Below are 12,073 nucleotides of genomic sequence, written 5' to 3' on the forward strand. Positions count from 1 at the left end.
TTTCAGCATAAATTTGTGGAGCACACAAATATTCACACCATAGCAAATAGTATAAATAGCCATAAATTAATGATGCTCCTAATAACACAATACTAATTTATTGCACATTTGTCATGGGTTGTCAGTATTCTCAGTATTATAAAAATTTTATATCAGATATATAAGCATTAAGACACACTCTTCATTTAAAAAACATAGTAACAGGGTTAAAGAGAATGAAATAAAGGGGTTCTGACAAGTTTATAGTGTAAAAATGGACAAAGGAGAAAAAAAGAATATTATGAAAAGTGCATTTTTTAATAATTATAATTGAAGTCAAATTTTAAAGATATGGTACATACCTTATTTGGTAGTTTTTAAGATGTTTTTCTTTTTCCTCAACAGAAGGCATGATCCCCCTGTGGTAAATGTCCTCTCAAAGCCATGTTAAGCTAAGAACTCCTTACTTACACTGTAGCCCTTCAGATGTTATGTAATTGTTCTATTAATTTACTTTATTTCCTTAAATAGTCATAAATAACCATAAACAACCATACTGTTGGCACATTTCATTTATACTTTTTGTCTCTTCTTTGACTCCTGAGCTGTCAAAAGCAAAAGGCTTCGTTTGGAGGAGGGATTCTTCTGCAAGGATACACTAAAATGTATGACAGATGCATTCCATAGTGTGGACCGAATCTAAAGTGTTGCCTAAGAAATCTTGATCTTTGTATGAGCTTGAATTCAAGTGAGAAGGGTGTCCTGTAGGGATTAAATTTCTTGGTTTACACTCTTTATAAACTGGTAAAGTCAAGTAACAAAAACGATTGCATTTGTTAGACATCGAGAGTGATTAACAGCTTACTGCTCGAGGGTGAAGTTTCTCACACAGAATCACTTGGCCCTCCCCGTTACCCAGAGCATCATGGGTATTTTTTAAAATAAGTAAATAAATTAATGTTTAAAATTGGAGGATAACTGCTTTACAATGTTATGTTGGTTTCATCATGCGTATTTTAGACAGTTATACTTTTCCTGGTAACAGAGAAAGAAAATAAGAACACTGCTATGTCCAAACACAGCACAAACTGAATTCGGTATTTTTAATTCCCATTTCTACTCTTGCTGTCAGATTTCTGTTTTTATGGAATTTAAAAAATTTTTCATTAAATTATGGTTTGACAGTGACTGGTCTTTTCCTCCCCTCCCCCCGCCATACCCCCTTCTGTCGACCCCAGTACAAGAAGTGTCGTTCTTCTCTCGCACATGCGAACAACTTTGCAAAGTCTGTGGTCAACCTTGTGGATTCTGTAAGTATCCTCGTTTTCTTCAACCTGTTTTTCCAAGATGGAGTGGTTTATGTCTCCATTATTGACTTGTTGCTTTAGTTGTTTCTGGGATAAAAGTAAAAACACTATCCTTAAGTTCATCTGGCTAAGAAATTATAGACTGGTCTGAATCACAAAGAATAGTGTTATCCGAGTTTCAGGGGATTGTCGAGTTAGTTATTCTTGGGATCCCAAAGTTGCATTGATGTTGCTTCTGGGTGATATCTAGATATTATTTTCACCAGAATCTATGGAGGAAAAAACGTAGAGAAAATTAGCTACAGAACAAAGTGTAAATTAAACTTGGCAAGTGAGGCTTTTGTTAATAATAATCAGCTGAGCTTATCATCTTAAATATATGGCAGAAAAACTAACAGATTGAGGTGGATCATGTTTGTTGAATATAGGCAGTACAAAATTTTTTTTAAAAAGAACCCAAATTTATTTTCTTAGTGTTCCTATGAGAATGCTGCAGACTATATTTCTAGATGACAAAGTTAAGTGCAGTTCCCAAATAGAGCTAATTTAAAAGTAAAATATATATCTTCTTAAAAAAGGCTTCTAATCCCTAAATCATTCATATTGACATTGTTTTCCTCTTCTCATTCTGATAGAAAATCCGTAAGTGTGAATATTATTCATTCTGTTCCAATAAATAATTCAATTTGAATAGTCATAAATAAACAGCATAACATTTTTGTGTATTCTAATGTAAAGTTCTGTTTTGCAAGCTAAATATATATATATATTTATCCAATATTTATTGTATATTCCCTCTTAACTGGGAAAAACATTATAAATTGCTTAATATCTAAATGATACTAATTTTTTCCAAAGAACTGCCTTCTTTTTTGCCTTAAATTTAGACAGTCCTAAAGCCTGTAATCATCTAAACACTCATATAATACCTAGTAGGCACAGTTGGGCTTTCCTGGTGGCTTGGCAGTAAAGAATCCACTTGCAGTGCAGAAGCTGCAGGAGACCCAGGTTCAATCTCTGGGTCGGGAAGATCCCCTTAGTAGGAAACGGCAACTCACTCCAGTATTCTTTTCTGGAGAACTCCTTGGACAGAGAAGCCTGGTGGGCTACAGTCCATAGCGTTGCAAAGAGTTGGACACAACTGAAGCAACTTAGCACAGGAACGGTTGAACAGAATAATATGGCTAGAGGGTGAGAGAATGTCATATAGAGTTAAGATTGAAATTCTGAAAGCCAGTTATAACTGGGTTTATTCATTTTCTTTAATTTTGGTCCTTGTCAGTCTTCTCAGAGGATAAGTATAAGTGGATGTGAAAAAGAGACTATTAAACCTCACTTATCCCAAGCCCTAGCTGTTTACTTGGTGGAATCTTAGTGTTTGTCATTTCACCATGATTGAATAGCATCACATCTTGCAATGTATCATTTTTATTTTGAGTTATCATACAAGGTTCTGAAGTTGACCAACTATTTTTTCAAAGACATTACATTTAACTCACTCCTTGTTGTAAAATCATTATAGCGTCAGGTTAATTTAGACATGATGGTGTTTCCTTTCTTCAGTGTGTTCTAAAGTCATCCGTTATTTTCTTAATTAGCTTGAAAATAGGACAAAACATTCATCGAAATTGCTTACATGAGTGAATTCTTTAGCTACTGGGGCAAAAGGAGAGAAAGAGCAGAAAGTTACAGTTTAAATATTGTGAGTGATGTCACCCTGTAGTGAGAGGGACGTGGGTAATATAAGTCTGCTCTTCCCTCTTTTTGGCCTCAAGTTGGTGTTTTTCTTTCGGTGTTATTTTACTTTTCATATAACAAGGATTCCGAGGACAAGCCAACCATGGTGTTAATGCTTGTCCAAGGATTTAGGGATCTGTTCCAATCCTGCAGGTATAACTGATCATATCACACGGACTCAGAGCGAGTATATCAGACTCCAACCTGTTATTCCCTGAGGTTTAGAAGGGTGATTTTGCTGAACCCTGATTTGAATTTACATCCATACTTTAGGACTGTGATGCCCTAGAGAGATGCTGGCTACTAAAAGTGCTGATTGGGGATTGAAGTAACTTTGTACGAGAGGCTGAACTTTGTGACTGTTCTTTCTTTTTTTTTTTGCTCTTGAAAAAGAGAAAGGAAAAGAAGATTCTCTCTGATGAGCTAATTCTCACCTCATGTTCTCCTCTCACCTCCCCTCCTGTCCTTCCGCTGACTCTGAATCACTGATTGTGCATGTTTGACCCAGTGTTTTCCTCCTGCACCTGTCCTGTTGTCTACCCTCAGATTTACAAGGAGCAGCTTAATACCAGGGTTGTCCTGGTGGCTGTAGAGACCTGGACCGAGAGGGATCACATTGACATCACCACCAACCTTGTGCAGATGCTCCACGAATTCTCCAAATATCGACAGCGTATCAGACAGCATGCTGATGCTGTGCATCTCATTTCGTATGTATTCCCAGCCCTTGGCTTGATACTGATCTCTATCCGTTTATTCTGTCAGTTAGGTTATATATTAGTAAATCTATCCTGAACAAGATTGAGGTTGATTCCTCTGTTACATAAGAAGTACAGAAGTAGGCTGCCCGGTGTTGAAACAGTGGTTCCACAGTCATGAGATCTACTTTCAGAGCACTTCCCTCCCTTCAGACCTTCCATCCTCAAGGTCAACTCATGACTCAAGACAGCTGCTGACACTCCAGCCTTCATCACAGGCAATAGGAATGCCAGGCAGGGAGAAGTGTGAAAGGACCCTCCCTCCCGCTAACCCGTTGTAGTAGATTTCCTGAAAACATGCATGTATCAATTTCATCAACAAATCATTTACTACATCTTTATCACAGTGGCCACAATGAGCTGTAAGAGAGTCTAGGAAAGATAGTCTTTTGAAATGAACTATTGAGTAAAATAGATGTTCCATCACTAAAGAAAGGGGATACCTTGTTTACGTCTGATAAGTTGTTCACTTCTCTGCTGGTGGCTAAGCTGTTTTCAGACAGTCCTCTAAGGTTCTGTCCTGGGATCAAACCAACCGAAGTCCTTCTTCCTTCTTTATTCTTTCCTGTTACTCTTTGCTTTTCTCTCGGTGTTTAATCAGCAATTTACAATTGTCAGTATTTTGTATAACTACTAGATAGTCTCTACTGAAAAAAATCAAGGACTGTGGTCTCTTTATCTTTGTGCCTCAATTTCTGTGCCAGTATGTGGTGCTTAGTTAGGTGCTCAATTGATTTTGACAACTGAGATTATTTAACATAACATTAAAGGTATTTATGATAACATACATTTAGAAGTATTTAAAATGTAGTTATTGGTTTCCTGAAGGAAGGTTGGTTTGGAGTATTCAGTGTAGGAGAATAGATGTATTGAAATTGAATATTAATAGAATAAAGTTGGAATTAATGGAATTAATTGGAATATTAATGGAATAAAATTGAAATATAATGGTCACTACATTGGTTTCCTAATAGCACTTATTTTTCCTAAGGCGTGTGACATTCCACTATAAGAGGAGCAGCCTGAGTTACTTTGGAGGTGTCTGTTCTCGCACAAGGGGAGTTGGTGTGAATGAGGTAAATGCTATCAATTTTCCTAAAGTAGAGCTTTATCTGTGCATCTGATTTCTTTCTTCCCTGTGGCCTAGTTTACATCCCTTCTCAGGCCTGTTTAGAATGATAATGACATTGAGAATATAGTGTAAGTGGTTTGTATTAGTAAACAGAACCCAAAGTGATCTTTGGTGTTAGAAAAGAGCTATTGTTTCATATCATAATGATAATTTTTCATATTTGTCAGACAGATACAAACCGAAGATTGGCCCAGAAATTTCTTGGCCTCTATAGATAAGTTTTTATGATCTTGTTAATCCTTCTGCTACGACTTTTTAAAGAATTATCTGCTCTTCTGCCCATGTTAGGTTTAACACACCCTCCAAGTAGAACCAACTAAATCTAAACCTTGGTCAGTTCCTGAATATATAATGGTACTAGATTATCTCAGTAGCCATCATTCAGTGGAGACTTCTCTTGACAGATTTGTAGTAAGTTGAATTTATGCTAGGTTTGGTATGAAGTGAAACGGGGCACGGCCTTTTATGATTTTATGTTTCCATGTGAAAACATCAAGTTCTGAGAGATGCCATATAGTGAGAGAGGCTTTCTGCTTCTTGGGCCCAGTTGCAAGGAAGAAGTGATAAGGAGCGTATGCCGTCTTTTGATGCTGTGAGGCTCTACTTAGGGGACTGAGAAGATATGTGGTAATGAATAAGAAATAATAACTAGCTTTGTGCCCTCTCTCAAATGTTTCCCACACACTTTCAACTCTGAAAAACAGTATGGTCTTCCAATGGCAGTGGCACAAGTATTATCGCAGAGCCTGGCTCAGAACCTTGGAATCCAATGGGAACCTTCTAGCAGAAAGCCAAGTATGTACACTGACCTTCTTACTTTCATGTGCCATTCTGTCTGTATAATGCATGTCCGGTCAAAAAAGAAATATTTCTCATTCCTAAGTCATAATAGCTTAACTGTGGTGTATCTCCTTCCCCTAAACAAATGATAAAGTGAGCAATTTAAGGTAACTCTTAATCTGTGTGGGTTGGAGAAATGTCCCTTTCAAAGTCTGTAAAATCATCCTTTCTCAGGGCATGATCAGCTCTTTCTCACACTGCAGAATGTTGGGGTACTTAGAGGTGAATACTCAGCCTGTAGGGTCTAATCAGTTGAGTACAGACACAAGATGTCAGTGGAGCTCCATCACAAGTTCAGTTGGATCAGAAAAAAGGATCCAGAGTTAAAAGGAGCTTGAACCCTAATGAGATTTACCAACGTAGTACCATCATTAACATTAGAGAAGCTTCGGTATAGGCATCCCATCCTGGGGGCAGGTGATAGAGAATAACACTCCTCTACTGAGCTGGCCGGGCCTCGATGGAGTAGAAACAGCCACAAATCCCATCCTGTAGGAAAAGACAGCCAGCGACTACTGGATATCACTTTCCTCATTAACCAGAGGAGAGGCAGATGGAAAGACAAGTCTGAAATTCTAGAGGTGAGGTGTTAAAGGCTGATAGTAATTTGAGGGGGGTCCTTGAACATTTTAAATTTCTTTTAAAATCAGTATAAAATCCAACTTGGATTATATTCCTTCTCATAGCAGTACAATAGTAAAATATAATTTCTATTAATAATACACTTTTGTGGCAGAAGGCCAAAGTGCCTAGGAAGCATACAGTGTGATCCTGTGGAAAAAAAGACTGAGGTATTCACTCCAACTAGTCTCTTACCTAGCAGTTAAGTGGAAATCTACTCTCCTCTGTGAAAATATCAGATGCTAGGAATAAAGGTGTCCTTCTCCACCCCCCTCCCCAAAGAAGAAAAGGATAAATATCTACCTTAACATTATCCTATGCTTTATACCTTTTTGACTACTATCAAATAATTGTCATTAATGGATAGTGTTATGGAAACTTGAAATAAAATCTATATTCAGGGTGTCTTGATTCCCTTTAAGGGCCTATTAGGTCATCACTTTATGGGTACATTAAGTCTGGTGGCATTTAGCAAATCTCCACAAACTTTCATCTGTTAATTTCTTGCTCAGAGTGTTTGCTGTCCCAGAGTACGCATTAAAGGAGGTGATTCAGGTTTCACTGGCTGGCATCAATGCCCGAAAATCAGAAGGAGTAGGACCAGGTTTACGACCTTGTTTGAAAAACCTGGAACCAAGAAGAAGCCAGTGCTGGGGGCAGCTAAGAGATCTTACTGAGTCATATGATGGAGAAGGGTGAGCAATAGGGTTCATTACTAATAACAGGCATAGTTCCTTCCTTTCTAAAATTCTTTATTCCTTTGTGAATTGTTTGTTCAGATAGATTAGTTCTGAATTTCGAATTTTTAAAAATCCATTTGGAAGTCTTTAAAAATATCTTTGTCTATCATAGAAAAGAGAATAGAAAAAAATGAATGAAAAGGCTAGCCTGTCACACTATCCATATGTCCATCTGTGGTATCTCTGTTAAGTTTATGATTGTTATTTAATTTAGATGATTTTACATTTCTATTTTAGATTGCTCTCTTTTACTGTAGGTTTTAGCTTAGTGTTCTTCAAGCCTATGGCTGATCCTTGCTTTGACTATAGCAGATTGAATTCTCTTCTCTAACGTCCAGCGTGCTCTGTTAGCAGGACTTCAGTGAGGACTCATTGAATTGTGCAGTAGAGCTTTGCAGTTCCCAGAGAACACGTAGGCTACCAACTCATGTGAGCCCCAGAACCATTCTGGGAGATGGGCACAGAGATACCTTCCCATTTTAGAGGTGGAAACCCTGAGACCCAAGAAATGCTAAGTCACTTGCCTATGAAACTCTCATCAGATAGCACTTGGACTAGAACACTAGTTTGTAAAGCCTAGCTTGGACCACAGTACTTTCCATTAAACATTAAACTAGAAACTGAATTGAATTCTCTGAGTTACAAAAATGAAGAGAGGCACAATTTTATTTCTTGCAGCTGTTGTCTTAGGAGGCAAGCTATACTTGTTGGAAAGGAAAAAGAAATATTAATTTAAATGAAATAGGTTTTGCTGTTGATTCTTCTCCTAGATTAAAGAAGTAGCAATGAATAATTAAGGAGTTAAAGAATGACTAGCTCTCCACCGCCAGCAGCCCCTTAGCAATCCTGCAGGCAAATCAGCTGGGCAAGATAACATCTGAAGAAAGATCAGGAGTCAGGCAGTCTGCACACAGTGGAAAATGATGCAGAATCCAACCTCTTGCCTCATAACTCACTGAAATTTTTTCTCCTTTTTCCCTTAAAAAACTGCCATGGCCAAGCAGAATCTTCAGAGTTGGTTTGAGACATGAGTCTGCCTTCTCCCCAAGTTTCTGGCTTCCTGATTAAAGCAACCTTTCCTTTCCAACCAAAAAAAAGAGAAAGAAATAGGTTTTGTTTGGTGAGACATCATGTTCTGTACCCATTTGACATGGAATTGGAAATAAGGAATTATTTTAAGAGCTATGATGCAAATTAAAGATGTGACTTTTGTTGTTTCCCTTTTCTTCCATTGCTTTGTATTGTTTCACTGGACTAGAATGTGACTGCACAGAATCCTGGGGTGGCTGCATCATGGAAGAAACAGGGTAAATTTTCATTGTACCTGCATGTGATGTATAACTGAAATTGGTATCTATTATCAGCTACAGTCTCTCAGATACTGGTCTGTTAAGCTCAGCCTTAAAATAAATTCAATAATTCATTATCTGATATTTTAAAAAATGAAATAGCAGGTTCACTTTGTACTTTGAGGTTTTTATTTAAAGTTGGTAATAAAAGTAAAATAAAGTAACTGCTTCTACTTCTATTAACTGTTAAAAGAAGCACATGATTAAGTGCTTCTAAGTTGAGTGGTTGCATTAATTTTTCAGTACACTTAGGATAAAAGCTGGCTGTCTAACTGTCAGTGAAAACCCATTTAGTCAACAATTTATATTTTAAGGAACTCATAAATAGATATGTTTACCGTAATAAAATTATACTGTATTCCTTATATAATCAATAAGACTTTAAATTGAGATAGATTTATCACGACTAAATTAGGTAGTCTTCTACTGATAGGCATTTGAACATTTCCTCACCTAACTCCTCTTTGGAAACTAGAGCAGCTGTCTGAGGGTTGCTGGTACATCTGTGAACCAAGGCCTAGAAACATAATCTTTCCCAGGGACCCCTGCCCCATTGCAGCCACTGCCCCAAGGCCTCCTAAGCTAGAGCCCCCTCCCAATAAATAGAAGTTCCCCACTCGTATCTCTCCCACTTCCTGTGCCCATGTCAGACATCTGCTCAACACATCACCATTTCTGGTCCTGCCCCGTCCCTGACCTACTTTTACAGAGTCCCTTCCTTATTTCCCCACCAGGAGTCCAGCCCAGGGGAACACGAGGTGTGTGAGCATGCAGGCTTGAAGAGAGACTCGGCCATTATGCCTGCTACTCTAGAGCACATGCTTCTAGAAATTAGTTCAAACTTGACTGTTAACTTTGATGGCTTCCCTTTCTGTTGTACCATAGTTTCACAACATTATTGCTTCATCAGGCTTTTTTGAGGTAACACCATTCATAATATTGGTTCTATCAAGAGAGGTCTTCTGAACTTCCAATTTCTAAATGAATTTTTAGACTGACTCTCCATAGGATATAATAAAACTATTTAAACTTAATATGTATTTTTTGATGGGCTTCCCACGTGGCTCAGTGGTAAAGAATTCACCTGTCAAGCAGGAGACATGGGTTTGATCCCTGGGTCAGGAAGATCCCCTGGAGAAGGAAATGGCAACCCATTCCAGTATTCTTGCCTGGGAAATCCTATGGACAGAGGAACCTGGCAGGCTATAGTACATGGGGTTGCAAAGAATCGGGCACACTAGCAACTACACACTACAGCCACAGCATGTAGTGATAGATAGTGTCACATCTGACATAGTGATAGAAATTTGGTTAATTAATTCACAAAGAAGTTATTATATTCCTTTTGTTATAATATTATATTCCTGCAAAATCATGGATATTACCAAGTAGTAAGTTGAGAATAAGGAGCTGTTGCCTAATTCTAATTCAGAAGGAGCTTACCCTAATTCTGGTTTGATTGTGTGTATATACATATAAAAACATACATAGTCTAACACATCTCTTTAGGGTTTCCTTGTATACCTCAGTTCTGTTGCTAAAGCCTGCAATGTAACATCTTTAATCAATTGACTCTTACAATTCCCTCCTCCAGAGTAAAATCTTGTGGGTTCCTAAGCTCCTTTTATTTAGTTCAGAGGCAAAAAAAAGAAAGTGCTTATCTTTACTATGTGCATGCTAAATGCTTCAGTCGTGTCCGACTCTGTGTGACCCCATGGACTATAACCTGCCAGGCTACTCTGTCCATGTGATTCTTCAGGCAAGAATACTGGAGTGGGTTGCCACGCCCTCCTCCAGGGATCTGCCTTATCCAGGGATCTAAACCGCGTCTCTTATATCTGCATTGGAAGGTGGGTTTTTTACCACTAGCACCACCAGGGAAGCCCTATCTTTACTGCTGCTGCTGCTAAGTCGCATCAGTCATGTCGGACTCTGTGCGACACCGTAGACGGCAGCCTACCAGGCTCCGCCATCCATGGGATTCTCCAGGCAAGAACACTGGAGTGGGTTGCCGTTTCCTTCTCCAATGCATGAAAGTGAAAAGTGAAAGTGAAGTCACTTAGTCATGTCTGACTCAGCGACCCCATGGACTGCAGCCTACCAGGCTCCTCTGTCCATGGGATTTTCCAGGCAGGAGTACTGGAGTGGGGTGCCATTGCCTTCTCTATCTTTATTGAGACAGAGCAAATAAAAGTGACCACATTTCTACAGCCTAGATGAAGTTTTGGGATGAACTTCTCAAAAAACCAAGTCTGAGCACAAAAGGGCTTGACTGCTAAGGAGGTTGTAACCTAGCCTCCCAAAACTGTGACTTCCTTTGGATTTCTATTTTTACAGGCTCTAGCACACATACTTATTTGACAGTTTGAACATAAGTGCCTTGTCTAAATTTGTGTAGAATCATGTGAATCCCTGGTGGCTTCCCTGGTGGCTCAGACGGTAAAGCGTCTGCCGGCAACACGGGAGACCCGGGATTCAATCCCTGGGTCGGGAAGATCCCCTGGAGAAGGAAATGGCAACCCACTCCAGTATTCTTGCCTGGAAAATCCCATGGATGGAGGAGCCTGGCAGGCTACAGTCCATGGGGTCACAGAGTCGGACACAAATGAGCTACTTCACTTCGTGTGAATCCAGAGTGATCCTTTTGTTCTAATTCAAAGGTTTTAATTTTCTTCTTTGATGACTGTTTTGGGTAAATTATTTACATAATTGATTGTTTATTTTCTCAGGGTATCTCATTCCAGAAAGTTCTCAAAGTGCAGTATTTTGGAATATAGAGACTTTTTACTGAGAGGGGGTGGAGCCTGTCTTTTCAACAGGCCAACAAAGGTTAGTAACTTAGAAAGTGTGCTTATTTCTCCTTTTTTTTTTTTTTTTTAATTTTAACAGTGGAAATATGCCAAATGTCAGATACTTGTTTTGGAAAGCAGTTTTCTTTCCAATCAGATTAATGTTTAGTTATAAAAGGCTTTATCGTGTTGAAAAGTGAGTCTTGTTTCAATGAATGACAAGACCACAGCTTCACTGTTTTGAAACTCTGGTGTTTCAGTGCTGGTTGTATCTCCTCTCAGTCCTCCCCTATAAAAAACAGACAGACAATCCTTCAATTAAAATATCTTGAAGTTCTCATGTTAGGGTCTTTATCCTGCTGCCAAGAGATAGTGAGTTAGATTAAGATATATTACTTTAGTAATTTAGTAAGATATATTCCTTTAGTAATTACCATTACTCTGACAAAAATTCTGTTTCCCTTTGACATTTTCTCTAGGGGTATAAATAATTTCTTGGCTTTTCCTTCTTTCTTTTTTTGGAGGGAGGAGAGGAATGGTCCATTCTCCCAGATAGAAAGCATTGCTAATATCAACTAGCCAAAAAAAAATGACCCAAAGTATTTATGGATCTTATGCATACATACATGCATATTTGTATGTATGTATTTCTTTACTTGAGAAGGTCCATTTGTCAATGGCATTTCATTACTATTAATGTATACAATGCAACAATCTTGTATCCACAATTCCTTCATTCAAAAGCTCTGAAGATTGGAAAATTTTTTTTTATGAATTTGCAGGAAACATAGTGGACAGTAAAATTTGTCCTGAACTGAAAA

The 12,073-nt window shown here is 38.3% G+C and overlaps 1 protein-coding gene across 6 annotated transcripts in view; it reads left to right on the plus strand.

Moving 5' to 3' along the window:
* ADAM23 (ADAM metallopeptidase domain 23) overlaps positions 1 to 12,073 on the plus strand; it is a 197,422-nt gene that overhangs the window by 135,693 nt on the left and 49,656 nt on the right. For all 6 annotated transcript variants that reach the window (XM_005202734.5, XM_005202736.5, XM_005202733.5 and 3 more), the window contains 6 exon segments: positions 1,218 to 1,289; positions 3,570 to 3,733; positions 4,773 to 4,857; positions 5,618 to 5,708; positions 8,373 to 8,421; positions 11,193 to 11,292. In XM_005202734.5, coding sequence (XP_005202791.1) covers positions 1,218 to 1,289; positions 3,570 to 3,733; positions 4,773 to 4,857; positions 5,618 to 5,708; positions 8,373 to 8,421; positions 11,193 to 11,292 — 561 coding nt within the window.

This window comes from Bos taurus, chromosome 2, assembly GCF_002263795.3.
Source record: "Bos taurus isolate L1 Dominette 01449 registration number 42190680 breed Hereford chromosome 2, ARS-UCD2.0, whole genome shotgun sequence".
Taxonomy (NCBI): Eukaryota; Metazoa; Chordata; class Mammalia; order Artiodactyla; family Bovidae; genus Bos; species Bos taurus.